The sequence below is a fragment of the Botrytis sinoallii genome, assembly GCF_014898435.1.
Source record: "Botrytis sinoallii strain Bc 23 chromosome Unknown BSIN_001, whole genome shotgun sequence".
Classification (NCBI taxonomy): domain Eukaryota; kingdom Fungi; phylum Ascomycota; class Leotiomycetes; order Helotiales; family Sclerotiniaceae; genus Botrytis; species Botrytis sinoallii.
In genome coordinates this window covers 4,636,977-4,652,840 of record NW_024066028.1, presented here as the reverse complement: position 1 = coordinate 4,652,840, position 15,864 = coordinate 4,636,977, and the positions used below count along the sequence as shown (strand labels likewise).

Below are 15,864 nucleotides of genomic sequence, written 5' to 3'. Positions count from 1 at the left end.
CTCATCCCACTCCAACCCTCCTAATTTTCCCCCTCCGTGCTCCTATATAAAGTCCCCAACTATCAAACCCCCAAGATAACCAAAGCAGGAAGAAATTGATCCAGAGAGTGATTAGACAACAGTCCCGCGGCTCTCTCAAATCACAATACAATACCCGCAGAATGAACTAGATCCTCAATTTCAAGAAATGCGAACCAACCAATTCCGTGTAATCTAAATTTCGACAATGAAGACTTTCAACGACAGAAAAAGTTTCGAAACAGCCATCCACAGCAAAGACAATGCGGTAATGATAAAACTGCCCAGTAATCATCCACAAAAAAAACACCATCCCCAACCCTAAAATCCCCTCCAACCCTCCATCAATCCCCTCCATCAATCCCCTCCATCAATCCCCTCCATCAATCCCCTCCATCAATCCCCTCCATCAATCCCCTCCATCAATCCCCTCCATCAATCCCCCTCCACCACGAAACCAACCCCAAACTCCCACCCAAAAGTAAGCAAACCCACAACCCAGCACCGCTGTATGCCCTAGTCGCCATATCCCATCCACATTGCACAATATCATCAATCTACCCCCTTCTCCGAACGATATTTATATATTTATATACCCTCCTCTCCCCGTTCCTTTCCCTGTATGTCCCAGAGAATACATCGATTTACGCATTTACTCGCCAAATCTTCATTTCTTCTTTATTGAGCTGCTCTTAGCTATCCATTAACCGCAAAATTCAGCTAGAAACCCACGGATACAACACACATATACACACACATACACCAACCAAATATCCCCCCCCCCGTCCCGTCCCCAGAAACATCTCACCAAAAAACCAAGACCTTAAAGAAAAATCGTACACCTCAATCACACAATTCTCTTCTGGAAGTTTTAAAATTCATTCTCCATGTACTCTCTAGTAATTACCAAGAAAAAAAAGATGATCGTATATTTATTTCATTAAATACCTACTTCTAGATACCTACCTAGCCTTTACCATTCCCCTTTGCTAAGCCATTTAATCTTCATTACCTAAAAACTTTCTTGGATCCAAGCTGTGAATGTCTGCACTCTTTGCTTCCCCTTCAAACACAAATTCACTCACCAATTTTCCAGTCGCACAACTATTTTGAATACCCCAACATGTATGTCCTGCTGCGAGAAAAAGTCCTCGGATACCCGTATGTCCGATGAGAGGACCGCCACCACTACTAGCTAATGGGAGATAACATGCTTGTCTGGCTAGGACTTTTCCTTTTCGCAAAGGATCGGAGATAGATCCTACGTAATCTAGAATATCATCGCAACTAGACTCATCGCATACGACTAAATTTGAAGATTTAGGGAGAGGAATTCTCTCATCTCCTTCGCCTGTACATTTATTCGTCAATACCAATCAAAAAGGATGAATGAAGAAATACATACCGCAAGCATATACTGTTCCATCAGGTCTAGCATACATCTCTGGATTGACCATCTTATCATGTTTTCTCTTCTTTGCTCCATCTTCACTTTTTCTTCCAAATCCCTTTGGTAAATCGATTTCTGTAAAGACTGCCCAAGGAGATACTTCTGCTTCAATCACAACACTATGTGCTCTTTGTGAAGTAATTGGTGCTTCTGGCCATACATGACTGGTCCAAGGGCCCGCAGATAATATGACATCATTCGCAGGTAACATGTGAATATGTTTCGTCTCCTTGTCTTCATAAGTAACACCCTTTACATGATTCCCCGTGTAATCAATTGCGGTAACCGAACCATAAATAATTTCGACTCCCTTTTCCACCGCCAATTCTGCCATGGAAGTGGTGAATTGATATGGATGTACTTGTGCTGTGGTCTCTGGAGTTCCCATTTCCGAATACCATTTAATATTATCATTTTCGAACCAATCTAAATTCGTTGGAATATCATCTCCCTGATATTTCTTTTGTTTCTTCATATCGCTTTTGGGTAACTTTTTCCAAGCTTCTCCTTCATTCTCAGTTGGTTCTTTAGGATCGGCTTCCGAGATAAGTCGTGCCTTGGCTCCTATGGAACCACAATGCAATTGACGATAACCCCATCTTTTTGCCCCATCATGTTCTTTTGCCAGTTCGGCATGAAGTTTGTATGAAAGTGGTACAATTGAGGCTGGACGTGCCCATAATGCAAGCAATCCACCTGCTTTTCCGGAAGCTGCTGATGCGATGGATTGAGCTTCGATGATGGTAATTTTTGTTGTAGAGGGGTTATATGAGGGGTGGCGAGTGAGGTAATAGGCAGATGTACAACCAATAATTCCACCACCTGTTGAGAGTTAGAATGATGATGTGATGATTGAAGAAACAGAGAATAACATGCCAATAATTACAATATTTCTTTTCTTTTCCGTAGGAGAAGTTGGAGAAGTTGGAGAAGTGGCCGTTGTCGTTGCCGTTGCCATTGTTCGAATCAAGTGCTCGGATTGTTTCTTGAGCATAATAATGTTTATACAAATAGAGTTTCAGGATGGACAGGTACTGAGTAGCCGTGCTATGGTAGCTTGAGAAAGGCTTGAGAAAGGCGTGAGCTAGAGTCAGATAAGACCCTTATCTTAGCCTGAAATGGTCTAAGCTGGCTTTACTTAGTCAGCTGTATGAGTAGTCAGCCAGTCAAATACCAGCCGGTCGATGACTAATAATTGATAAGTTTCTAGTGGTCAACTAGTCATTCCATTCCCACGTGAGAATACTTAACTAGCTACTAATGTTTCGAGTGTTTGATGCTTTTTGCCGCTTCACCATACTGTTTTCGTCTTCGGCATTCCCCGCTATATTTGCTAATCTAACCTCGGAATAAATGTTGATATCTCCACTTTATACTCAGGTAAACTTTAAAATTTACTAATTCCAACCAATGAAATCACTCCATTTTCTAATTCCTCCACGGCATCAAGATAAATCCGAAATTCCTTCCCTTGCCTCAAATTCACACGCTCTAACCCCAAAACCCTCTCAGACCCCTCACAATCCCATACAAAAGCTGTACCATCTAGACCTCCAGAGCCTTCACTTTCTTACAAATATTCCCCTTCTTCAAACGTCATCCCATCTCTTTATGATACCCATACACACACACTTCCAATCCAAAGCGATTCGATCAATACGATCCCTTCATAAAACCCACTTCCCCTCACATTTCCAATCCTCTTCTTCTTTCTCTTCTCTCTCATACATCTTCGTCGCATTCTCTCGACGAAGTACCTCATCATCCAATATTTGGACATCACGCAAAACAGATTTAACTTTCAAAAAACATTCCCAAAATTACGTGCAACAACATATCAGAAATATCACCATGTCGTCCGCAGCTACCATTTACGAGTTTGAACCTTTGAATAGTATGTTTTCTTTTTCGCATTACTTTGCATCACATTGCATCGCATTCGCTCGCATTCCATGGCACATCATCTCACCGCATCCCATTGCATCTCATCCCATTCTTGCATACATCCTACCCCTCATGTTCGCACACGAGTAATCTTCACCATCATTATACTAACCACCCATCTCCTTACAGAAAAAGGCGAACCAACACCCCTCTCAGAATACAAAGGCAAAGTCCTCTTAATCGTCAATACAGCTTCCAAATGTGGCTTCACTCCTCAATATGAAGGACTCGAGAAATTATACAAAGATATGAAGGAGAAGCACGGTGATGATTTTGTCATCTTGGGTTTCCCTTGTAATCAATTCGGAGGTCAAGATCCAGGTTCTGACGAGGAAATTCAAAGTTTCTGTCAAATTAACTATGGCGTCTCTTTCCCAATTGTACGTTCTCTGCATATTCCTTCTTTGGATTATGACATGCCATCTATTCTTGACATTGAATCAATTGGAATTTTTACTAACAATTACTACACAGATGAAAAAAATCGACGTAAATGGCGATAATGCCGCTCCTCTCTTTCAATGGCTCAAATCAGAAAAACCAGGTCTCCTCGGTCTTCAACGCGTCAAGTGGAATTTCGAAAAGTGGTTAGTCGGTAGAGATGGAAAGGTCAAGCAAAGATGGGCTTCCACCACCAAACCAGAGGCTTTGGAGAAAGCAGTCACAGAGGCTTTGAATGACGCCAAGTCTGAGCTTTAAAGGGATCTGAAAACTGCGTGGATGTATGATTGATTGCGAAGAAGATGAGAAGTCTTTTGGACATTTTCAAATGGGTTTTGCTTGCTTGGTGTTGGTCATTTGAGAGGTGGAAATCTGATTAATTCGTGGTTGTGAATTTTGTATGCGGGGATTATACCATAGAATAAGAAAGCTTTTTGATTTGATTGGTGGATTGGTTCTTTTTACCTGTGCTGGAGATTGTATGTACGTGCGTGCGTGTTACTTTACAAGATCATTGATACGAAGTGAACTAGTGGGGCTCAAAGTGGACACCCTCCCCCTCTTCCATTTTTCTAAGAAAGTTCCTCAACTCCCTGTACTTTCCAAAATATCACGAGTCAGCAACTCATAGGTCGGTCGCTCATCTAGTGGAATCTCCTTGTGCGGGATGTTGTATATTCCAAGGTTATTTCTGGAAGACTAAATCTGAAGTTGAAGATTGAATGGTTTTGGTAGTTTATTGATGATGAAGTAGTTGTTTACCGATGGGGGTTGTTGTCGTCGTTGTTGGCGTGGATATTTCCTTTTCTCTTCTCCTCTCCATATTCATATTCATATTCTCCATCAATCCCCCAGAAAAAAAGAATACAAACACCCACCCTCCTATAAATCCAGATCTCTAAACGCGACCCCCTCCCCCCCCCAAAAAATCTCAGTTCACTCTTGTATTTTATTCAAACTATATATATTGAGATTGCGCTATACTGATTTCTTGTTGGTTGATTTTGAGGGGGGGAGTTGTTATTGTGGATTTAGGGTTTTACTTTTAAATGGATATTTGGAATTGTTCACTGTCGGTGCGGAATTCTTGGATTTTTAGATATGTTTGGTGAAAAGATGGATAGTTGAGTGGGAAGGGATGGATGCTTGATGGTATTGAGAGGTGAAGCAGAGTGGGGATCGAGGAGTGAGGAGTAAGGAGTAGAGACGGAATGGAGAGGGAGATGGAGATGGAGATGAGATGGAGGGGAGAAAGAAGTTCAATAGTTCTTTACACGCGTGTTTTAGAGGAATTTAATGAATGGTTCTGAGGGGGAGTAGGAGAGCAGTTTATCGGGTTGAGATGGGTTTTTTGGGGTGAGGAATAAAGAGTCGGTGACTTCGATGGGTAGTATTGTGAGCTGTTGGGATGCATACTGCGGGGCTCTTTGGAGAAAGAAGTCGTGATTTCTGAGATCACGAATCGATCCCAAGAAAGTATAAAAACGGCTGCTACAACTAGATTGTAGAAACCAGGGTGTTATCCACGCGGGATACCTAAGATTCAGGGACTAGAGAATTCTCGGAAGTGTATGAGACGTGGAGTTATTCCTTCTTCTCTTTTCTTCTTGGCTTTGGGTGGATTGTTGTGTTACTCTGTGAGGAGTTTCCGCGTCATGTTGTCGTTGAGAATTTTGATTGTTGGTGAGCGGTGTTGTTAGTTCGTCTTGATTCAATTATCGTGCTTCTCGCATACCATAATATCTCTTCAGGATCAATTAATAGCTTTCTATTTCCTCTTCATTTTTCAGAAGTCTCAGAGAATCAAAGAGTCAAATGAATTTCCAATTTCTACTTTCCAGCCCTTGTTGCCCAATTCCAATTGGCCAGAGTTGTTTACTGTTTCGAAGTCGATAAACAGGATATTTTATACCCCAAGGACCATATGTTGATTGATGTACAGATAATCCTAACTGTGATTAGCCGACTCGAGTATTCAGGAAGATTAGACGATTATGCTCATTATTCACCTCGTTAAGTAAATCGATGTTGTGAATCATCGATCCACACTCCTCACTCCTACTCTGATATTTTGCTCTACATCTCTTGATGCACGAAAAAGTTCAGAATGAGAGGCATATATATATATATAGTACCACTTCCCTGACCACTAGAGCCACTAAGTTTTAGAAAGATGTTGACCAAATTTTCAAGAAGACGCAGTGTTTTAGTGAGAGGTTTTATACCGTCAAAGGAATGCATCCGAATGGGCCGGAAAATCTGTAGATGCAAACTGATTTGTAGTGGAATTACTTGTTACTTTTGGTTTATGATATTTTTTTCCTATTGCTAGCGAGTTTGAATTTTTGTTTGTCGAAAGTGCAATGGTGGGGTGTTCGTTTTCGTTGTCAAAACTACCAAACTCATCCCTCGAAATGTAATTCATTCGTACTATCGACTACTAAGACTTAATGATTGGGAGATTGCAAGTATGAGGAGCTTTTTTGTTTATGTATCCTTCTTCATGATCCCCCTTATCTCTGTCTTTCATTTTTTTATTTACTGTTTACCTAGTACTCTTAGCATTTCGGTTGTATTTATATCACACCTGCCTTGAGATTTCTCGCTTAAAAGTAGATAGAACACCTAACGCTAGTATTGAGGGAGTAATTGGTGAAATGCTGGGTGGGTGAAGAAGAATGGATATAAGGATTGATTGAGTGAATGAGGTTGCGTTATCTTTAGTGCCTTCATCATGTACAGTGAGTTAATTTCTTGTATTCACTTTTAAAACTATCCCACCAACTCCCGAACTAAATCCCCACAAATCTTTCATCAAATTTTCAAATTTCAACTATGTGAAACCTCCCACCGAACGATCCGTCTAATTTTTTGCATCCACAAATGTTTAAATCGGTCGGGACAGGGATCTTGTGACCACATTAGCGCTTGCGCTAGTGCCTTGGCACTTTACCATATAAGTTTCGTAGCCCTAGCTTTTAGAACCTGAAGCAATATAACAACAGTGTGAACCATAGTACAATATTATCTTCACCATCCCCATCGCGACAGGAGGAAAAACAAGAAAAATGGGGGTTGAAACTATCTCTCAATTCAGCATGACTTACTCTCTGCATTACTACTCTAACTTGTGGATCTTAGTATATAAATATAACCAGTTAGGGAGTAGAAATTCAAGATTATTATAGAAAAACCTTTTATAAAGAGATAAGATATTTTATTATCGATTACCCAGTACTTCTTTTCTGTTAAATTTTGAATATCATTATTATTCAGAAATTCACGTTGTGATAGATTGTAGATTGTGATCACACTCAAAAATGTCTTTGGGAACCTTGGAACTCTAGGATCAGTGTGCTGGGTCATTACCTGAGAGTCACACACCAACTTAAAAGACTGTTTGGGTCTGAATCTTGGGAGATAGCTTCGTTCTTACTGCCTGTTTATGATTTCTGGAATATACTTACCTCAGGTAAGAAGCGGAAAATATCCATACTATTTTATAGCTGATATCGTGATACTTCGGAGTATGAGGTCGATCTTGTACGGTAGAGATGTTCTCTATAGTTGGGCTTTGGTGGGGGTCATACCCCTCACTCTCAATCCACCTCTCATTTTCTCTTCATGTCCACAATCAAGATGAGACCTCTTTCCAATATTGGGGTATATAAACATCCCCCTCATTGATTCACAAACAGTATACAGCATAAATTGAGATCTCTAAGACTAAGGAGACTCAGCAAGGAGATTATCGGTGATGAATTATTTATTCTAGAACTCTCTTGGGGAACTTCAACTAAGGTTATTCACGTCTTGATCTGAAAATATTGGTGGAAGATGCCACTTTTTATTGTCACTGACCGGGGATCTATTGTCGTTGAGTTTGAATTAGAGACTATTTTCATTTACGCATTCACATCAGCAATACCGCCAGGAAACTTTTCTTGTCAATCCACTAGAGCGAAGAAAAACACAATGTATGGGAGGAAGAATACTCGCAACCAGGTAAAATTACTTATTTTCATGTTATTTACACATTAAAGTAGATCTTTCTCTGAAAACTGATCCTCTTTGATAGGGAAATTGAACAGGAAGATATTCGGTGCTTCTTATATTTGGGAATTGGACTATTCACAGGAGTTTTAAACACGTCATCTTCCTCCAATTGATTCAAACAGCTAATTTGAAATTACCAGAGTGGACTCCAAGATCGATCTACAATTCATTCACTGACTTATACATGAACCGCGTACATCTCTCACTTGGCGAACAGTCTTCCTCTTGGTACCTATATAAAGAAGTCTTTCTGTCACTCCGAGACATTATAGTTTGTGAGCACTCATCTTTTCCGATACAAGGATGACGCATTCATACCTCTTAAATTTCCTGTATATTCGATATTACCAGAGAAGTGTTGTCCAACAAGTTAACCCATTGCACCGGAACTTGATCTACGTTCCCGTCGTCAGTCTTCCATGAATCACGTCGATCTTGCGATTTTTGTCACTTCCCTCAATTCTATTGCTATAAATCATCAGCTTATAGAACGAATTCTTACACCCTTCCATTCTCATTCTCATACGGGTGAATATGACAGATAATTTTCTTAGGCATAAGAAATTTGCTTGTTCTGTTCTCGTCTCATGCGCCATTGAAAATATAACTTTTTCTAGTTAATTCATATATGGGTTGCACTTCTCACTCTTGGCTCTCTGGTATGTTTTTATAATGATGGATGATGGGATGTGGGACTTCGAGAAGCTCGGGAGTAGGCGCTAGTGTAATAAGTCCGTGTCGCTCGCTTAGGAAGAAGGCGAGAGGAAAGTTCAAGATATATCCTGAATTGCTAACTATATATTTCTCGTTGTCTCTATGCAGCCAAAATAAACTGCGCCAGAGGTTACCAAAAAAATACAAGCGTTGATTCAGGTTGCCTGATTTGTGCATGAATACCCGGTTGTTCACGATTGAGTACATCAGGGAGCGGGCTCGAACTATCCAGACATAGTTCTTGTCATTGTCGTCGTCGTCGCTAATTACTGTCGTTGAAGACACATGGGCGCGGATTGTATGATTGATTATGTTTGTCCCTTCCGAAATTGTTGTCTGGTAAGGCAGGAGCTCATTGGATATACCTCGCTGAATCTCTCGTGCAGTCCATAGGAATCTATTTAAAACTATCCTGAATATTTTTGAAACAGTGTCCTCTGTCCTCTGTCATCGAAATATCCGCTCCTTTCTATACAGTAACATCTGATCCATCTAAAGCCTGCTCGCTGTCTGAACTCACCCCAATTTCGGGTATAAATACCCTATAAACGCTGGCCGCAATCACCCAAAGTTCAAAACCATGCCTAGTCTATATCTGTCCGACATTGCACTTTTTCGCACTCTTTTCAACATGTATAAAGTCCGAGAGATTCCAATCTGGCGCCTTTTCCACAAATGCCTAAAAATGCACTTGAATCTCCCCTTTTGTCTCTTTTCCACCCACTCTACTCATACCCTCACTATATTCACAGCGCTCGGAAACCAATAGAAACAGAAAGAGCCCCTCATTGATCCCATTATCAGAGATGCTACTACATATTGGCGATCAATATGTAAGTTAAGATTTTATAGAGATCGAATATACCTGTCAGGGTTCTCGCCATCTCATATTTTACTTACCTTGTCGTCGTACTGTCTAATTAAAAGCCTTGTCCTAGATTCAAAGAAGGTTACATACAACTCGCGTGGCTTTCTTTGTTGCGCATGTCTGATTTGGCGAGTAGTCGGTGCCTATAAATTTTGAATGTGAGGGTTTAGTTGGATATTTCGATATGATGGTTGTCAATATTTTGATTGTAGTTCTGGTAAATGAGATACTCTTGTACATCATTTGGGGTTTTCGTTACCCGGGTCGATTTTGGGACGCGAAGTGAAGCCATAGTTAATAAGTAAAGGATTAGACGAGAGTCCTCTCAGCAAATTATTAGTCCAGTCCTCCGATATCAAGAGCGCATTTCTCTTGAAATAGAATCTCCTCATCTGATGAACAATTTAGCACTCTGCGAGTTTTTAGCTCTCCATTCGAAATTGCAAAAATGCCATTCGTCGCACTTTGGACGAATGGTAGATTAGCGGAGAACCGGTTTGTGCTTTTCACAAAAAAGTTTTTCTTGTCTTGAGTATCTTGAGGCTCTTGCGTCTCTTTGGCCTCCAAATCAACTTCAACACGTGGCCTGATGCTGAATGATAACATATTTCATTTTTTCTTGGGCTGTATCAGTATTTCGACATCATTGAGCTAACCTGACTTCGTGTTTTGTTGAGATGAGATGTAGAATTTTTGAAATCTTATATGGTTGCTATGTGAATGACGGAGTTACGGGATGGCGTATTCACTTATTATATACAGCTTCGTATTGAATGAGCTAATGATGGATTTTGAAAAAAGAAAGAAGAAGAAAAGTCAGCCCCACTTTACAGCTTGTACCTTGGCAAGTATTAGAAAGTAAGCAGTAGTGGCACTGGTAAGCTTTACCTTCTAATACTTCCAAGGTTCCTACACAAACACTTTATCTTTCCCGAAATCCACACCATTTTCAAACACCACTTCTCTTGTATCTTTCGCACCACAGTCCCTAACGTCCTGCCAGGTAGGTAACCTGTCTTAGAAACTTTAAGAATATTTAACTTTAACAAATCTACAAACAGATCAGTTCTTGCGCTCCCAAAGTGCTACACTCAAAGTTTTTCAACTTCAAGAAACTTTGGTATCACCCAGCCTCACACAATACTGGCCATCAACAACTAGTCATGAATCCTCCTCCTGCGATTATTGTTTATAACAACACGGAAGAAGTCGGGGTGCATGAAGAATCATCAGATACTTCCCAACAAAGAGAAGACACCCGGAGTGAGACTTCAACCCCCCATCATTCAGAAAAACATGAGCCGACCTCATCCTCATTCAAAAGATCTCCGAATTCTCCTGTCGGCTTCCTCGACTTGTCACTTGAAATCCGACGCATGATCTATGATGAATACTTTATCTTCACCGAACCGATCTCATTCCAAACTGGACCGTCTCCATCGCTGGCCTTACATCTTGATAAGAACTATGGTCTTCATACCGCACTGCTTCGTGCAAACAAAGAAAGAAATACATAGTGAAGCCACACCATATCTTTACTCTAATCCGGTGTTCAATTTGGTTGGCATCCCCCCTACACAACTACTACCCACTACCGATGCAGCTTTTGCTCATTTCTTAAGACAAATTGGTGTTCCTAACGCAAAGCTTCTTCGTCACCTTATCATCGAATTTCCCGAATTCGATCCTGCCCCTCCAGATTGCTACCGCCCTGGAGAAGTCCCCAAGCCCGTTGAAGATTATGTAAGATTATTGAAGCAAATTCACGAACAGTGTACAGAACTTGCAACACTTAAAATGGCATTACATCAATTACATGATTTTTTTCGGGCATTCTTGGATCCCGATTGGTCTGAGAAATTCTTGATTGCTACAGACTGGCTACACAAGCAATTACAGGGCATGCCGTTCTTGAAAGATATCGTCGTTCATCTTCAAATCATCAACCCGAACCTTAGAGGTTGTTATCAGGGCTGGATAGACAAGTCGCGGGACTATGGATGGAGTTTTAAGGTCACGGATTATGAACTCACGGGAAATAAGGAGGAGGCTCGGAATGAAATTATGGACGCTATTTCGGAACTGGCTCAGATGGGAGGTACCAGGCGCGTAATGCAGCGAGGATATTATGTTAAAAGACAGACCTCCGATGGAGAATCTGAGATTGACTACGAATTGTCATATCGTACGGCTTGTTGCAAGATTGAGGAGGGTCTCCTTCAATCAGCATAGGATAAGCCCACTATCATTCGACAATTTCATTCTTAAGCGCGCAACCAACAACTTCCCTAAGATTTTCACCCACACGCAACAGCCATTGTCATCAGCTTATGCGTTTCTATGATCCGCACCAAAATTCTCATCTGACGGTTGGATAGAAACGAATATGGGGCCTCAGATAGGACTTCTTGAAAAGTCATTAGCTAGTTTCCAAAGTAATCCAGTTCAATCATCGTTCTTATCCATCCATATGACATGGATTTATAATAAATGAAGCAGACCAGTGGAGTGAATTCAATTTTGAACACGTAAATTGATTGCATTGAGCTTAATCTAGAAGAAGAGATGGAGGCATGCAGCGCCAGTGTATGTGCCACAATCTTCCAGCAATATGTTATAATACAACTTTTTTTTTCATGTGTCTCACTACTAAGATGGAACATGTATGATGGACAACTCGTTCGAGGATCCAAACCACGCCAAGCCCCAGATTAACTTACTGGCGTCTTACAGTTCTGTTGGGATTGCTTTGATTGGTTAGTATCTATAGTTGAGACACAGAGTTGGATAGGATAACCTCGATAAGTCTTTCTTCACCCGGGAATTTTTTCGTCCTCACATGGCAGGCTTTGACCCACTAGCCACCGAGTTATCTCACAATGTTACATCTATAAAAGGATGGTCTAATATTATCTATCAAGGATAGAGATTGTATAAGCAGCAATCTCGACAAATATAGCGAGCGGAAGTTTCTGGAAAGAACGCGCTCCGAAATCAGGAATAAGTTTTGACTTGCATCAAGTCAAAGGGATATGGGTCCCAATGGAATAGCCAGGGCTTTTCTATTGTCAATACTACCAATTAATGACAGTTCAACATATAGAGATTCACCATGCAAAGATTGTCAATGTTATATACTATGTTCTGTTGTTGTTACGACGAGCACCCTCTCGTCTTGGTACATTAAACGTCGAATTTTCTGTTAACCATAGGTAATCCAACATCCTCACCTTTGTGGGATTATCACACTTATTAGAAGCTATGGGGATCACTTGCTCTCAGCTCCAACAAAAATTACTATCCCGTGGATTCCTCGTCTGTTCATCGATAGTCTCTCCAAGTCTTATATACCCTTAGTGTTTTGGCTTGATTTCGATTATCCTTCTCAACGGTATATTCACTCAGCTCTACTTCTGATTCTCAGCGCACAACTCCAGAGACCAAACAGGTCAGCTGAAATCGCAAAAACTAGGTGTTCATCTCTCTATAGTAATATTCCAAAACGTTTATAAAGTAAACACCACATAGATCATCACATAATGCATGGCCTCATAAACTTTCGTCAATAGCTAGACTCATGTAGTGAGCTCTCAAGGCCAAATTCGATATCATAACAAAATTGAGTTATTCTACACCACTCCCCAAAAGCACAGAAGCGCCCTTGATTCATGTAGAACAACTACAACATGACATCCATTAACCAAGTATGCGCAGTTGAGCTACCAAGAATATTGACCCATGGAAAGAAAATACGGGAGATTCTCAACGAGAGTATTCGATATAAACTCAACAATCTCGATCGTAATAATCTTGAACATGTAAAGAGGGGTAACAAGTGAATTGAAGGGCCTAGATCCCTATAATTGAGAAAGTGGATACAAAGAGGTTGTTGAGAGTTTGCTTCGCATGTGGAATCTCAAAGATGACGCAATAGTGGTTGAAGCAATATTGAGGGAATGAGAAGGAAGTAGATTGTTATAAGTACTACTTGAAAAGAAGGATTGTAACAATACATAGATCGAGATAATATGGAAGTAATTTGGTATGGGGGATGAGAGATTGTGCAAAGAGCATATTCTGGCTCCTGATATAGAACATCAACATTAATCTGAAAATGAGTCGAGAGTTGGAGAGTCAATGTTGAATACCGAAAGAGAAAACAAGATTATGAACAACAACAACAAATAACAATAGATGGCATAACGCGTACAAGCGACAACAAGACAAGATATTCCAAAACACATATTAAAGGCAAAAAGACAGTCAAATCGAAGATCAAAAACTCCTAAATTCTCATCTAAAGTTCATCCCATCATATGTGGCGATGGCCAAGTATGCATTGTGCATACACATTATATCCTGGCGAGTAGTAGTTCCCAGTCGACTATACAAGCGAAAAGCCGTGATTTCATCCGAAACTCTCATCTACCAGATGCAACAACCACAACCTCCATGAAATTCATTTACAAGCTGAACTCGACCTTCATAACCTCATCAATTCCATCCTTAATAGCACTAGTCTTAACCTCATCCAATTTCTTCAAAGGTGATCTTGGGTATCCACCATATCCATAGTAGCTTTGAATGGCACTCTTGGTGCCAGCAATGGCGGCCTTAGTAAGGACCCAATCACCCTTACTCAAAATCTTTTGCAACTCAAAAGCCTCATCCCTCTTTCCCTCCCTGTACAACTCCCAAATCTTAACGCAGACCTTGGCATAACATTTGCACCACCGGCAATGATACCCGAACCACCGGAAACCAAGGTTTGAGCAGTGAAATCACAAATACCACCGAAAGCCATGTAGCCAGAACCTTCCGAGAAGACAGTCTTGGCATTGGTAGCCAAGGCAACTCTGGTAAGTTTTCCTGTGCTACCACAGGTGAATTTGGTACCGATAATGTTGCGGTGTTTGGCCAGACGGATCAAAAGATCCGAATCCATATCAATACCGGCAACGGCGCCTGGGTAATTGTATAGGATGATAGGTAAAGGTGATGCATCAGCTACTTGAATGAAATAGTTGTAGACAGAATCTTCATCCATGAGACCACGGAAATAAGAAGGGGGTAGTAACAGAACGTATTCTCCACCCGCTGCTTCTGATTCTTTGATGAGCTCGATGGTACCGCGAACGGATCCTTCGGTAGCTCCGACAATGATGGGAACTTGATCAAAGCCCGCGGCATCTAGAGCTTCACGAGTTGCACGTGTGACGGCTTGTTTTTCGGCGCGGGAGAGATGGACAGCCTCACCGTTGGATCCCATGGTTACGAGACCCACGAGACCGGCTTCGGCGAGACGAACGGCATGTTTCTTGATGGTGGGAATGTCGAGTTCTTCAGTCTCAGGGACAAAAAATGTCATAGTTGGAGCGTAAATTCCATCTCTGAGAGGTCTACGTGTAGCGTGACCGTTGGAGCCGTTGGTTGCCGCCATTGTTATGACTTTTTATATGTGTAGATGAAGAGAAAGTGGGGGTCTAGAGTGGGACGTGAGGTGTTGAGAATTCAGATATCGAAGAGAAAAAATATATCTTCAGAGGGTATGTGTAAGGTAGTATGAAGAGAAAAAGAATAAGAGGATGAAAGACTGAAGTAGGAAAGAGTATCTTATGTATATGCTAGCAGCAAAAAATGATGAGCAATCCTCTGAATGACTTGACAAAAATCTATACTAAATTAGTCCGAGGACCGGTGACCTATCTTTTTGTGAATAGTATTAAAAATAAGATTGAGTTGTTTTCTATCAACATGCCGAATCTAGGTGGTCCATGGAGCTCGAGCCTGGAATAGTGTGCCGGACTTCCCTGATAGTTTCTCAATTTATGATCTAAATTTGTGGAAGTGGTGGGGGGACTTTCTAACTTCCCCGTCTAAGATTCTTCCGATTTGCGCGTCAACCATGCATTGACACGTTAATTGGCAAGAAGTTTAAGAAAAAGCGGGTTGAAGTAGAAGGGATTCATAACTTGAGAGATTTCTGCTTCAGGGTTGTACATAGCAATGTTTTTGAATTGGCATCTGGTCGTTTTTCCAGTTGCCATGTATGTATCTTTGTACGTATTATTCTTGTTGATCGTTTCCTGGGTGTCTAGGACGATGATGCACGGCACTTCCCTTGACTAACGATTTACTGTAATAGATTTATGCATGTTAAAATGACAATCAATATGATGTGATCAATGCCGTCTGAGCCATTCAGAAGTGTTCCAATTGATGTAGTGATTGAGCGTTATTCGAAACATGTGGACTAAAATTGACAATTCAACATTCTGAGTATCGTTTGATGCTGAAAACTATTTTTTCCACCAATAAAATTTCTGATGATGCCGAGGGCGTGGGGTAGAAATGTGGCCAAATTGAAATTAGT

At 40.9% G+C, this 15,864-nt stretch overlaps 4 protein-coding genes across 4 annotated transcripts; 2 read left to right on the top strand and 2 right to left on the bottom strand.

The window, feature by feature from the left end:
* Positions 1-1,016: 1,016 nt before the first annotated feature.
* EAF02_000994 (uncharacterized protein) lies at positions 1,017-2,462 on the bottom strand (the record flags this gene model as incomplete). Its single annotated transcript, XM_038897042.1, has 3 exons — positions 1,017-1,369; positions 1,424-2,290; positions 2,345-2,462. The coding sequence occupies 3 exons, from the start codon at positions 2,460-2,462 to the stop codon at positions 1,017-1,019; spliced, it is 1,338 nt and encodes a 445-aa protein (XP_038763901.1).
* A 617-nt stretch (positions 2,463-3,079) lies between these two features.
* EAF02_000993 (uncharacterized protein) lies at positions 3,080-4,390 on the top strand (the record flags this gene model as incomplete). The annotated part of the gene is made up of 3 exons (XM_038897041.1): positions 3,080-3,362; positions 3,542-3,792; positions 3,887-4,390. 3 exons carry the CDS (start codon positions 3,080-3,082, stop codon positions 4,109-4,111), a joined length of 759 nt encoding a protein of 252 aa, XP_038763900.1. The 3' UTR covers positions 4,112-4,390.
* A 6,568-nt stretch (positions 4,391-10,958) lies between these two features.
* Positions 10,959-11,723, top strand: EAF02_000992 (uncharacterized protein; the record flags this gene model as incomplete). The annotated part of the gene is made up of 1 exon (XM_038897040.1): positions 10,959-11,723. The coding sequence occupies one exon, from the start codon at positions 10,959-10,961 to the stop codon at positions 11,721-11,723; it is 765 nt and encodes a 254-aa protein (XP_038763899.1).
* A 2,231-nt stretch (positions 11,724-13,954) lies between these two features.
* EAF02_000991 (uncharacterized protein) lies at positions 13,955-14,931 on the bottom strand (the record flags this gene model as incomplete). Its single annotated transcript, XM_038897039.1, has 2 exons — positions 13,955-14,174; positions 14,204-14,931. The coding sequence occupies 2 exons, from the start codon at positions 14,929-14,931 to the stop codon at positions 13,955-13,957; spliced, it is 948 nt and encodes a 315-aa protein (XP_038763898.1).
* Between the last annotated feature and the right edge of the window lie 933 nt (positions 14,932-15,864).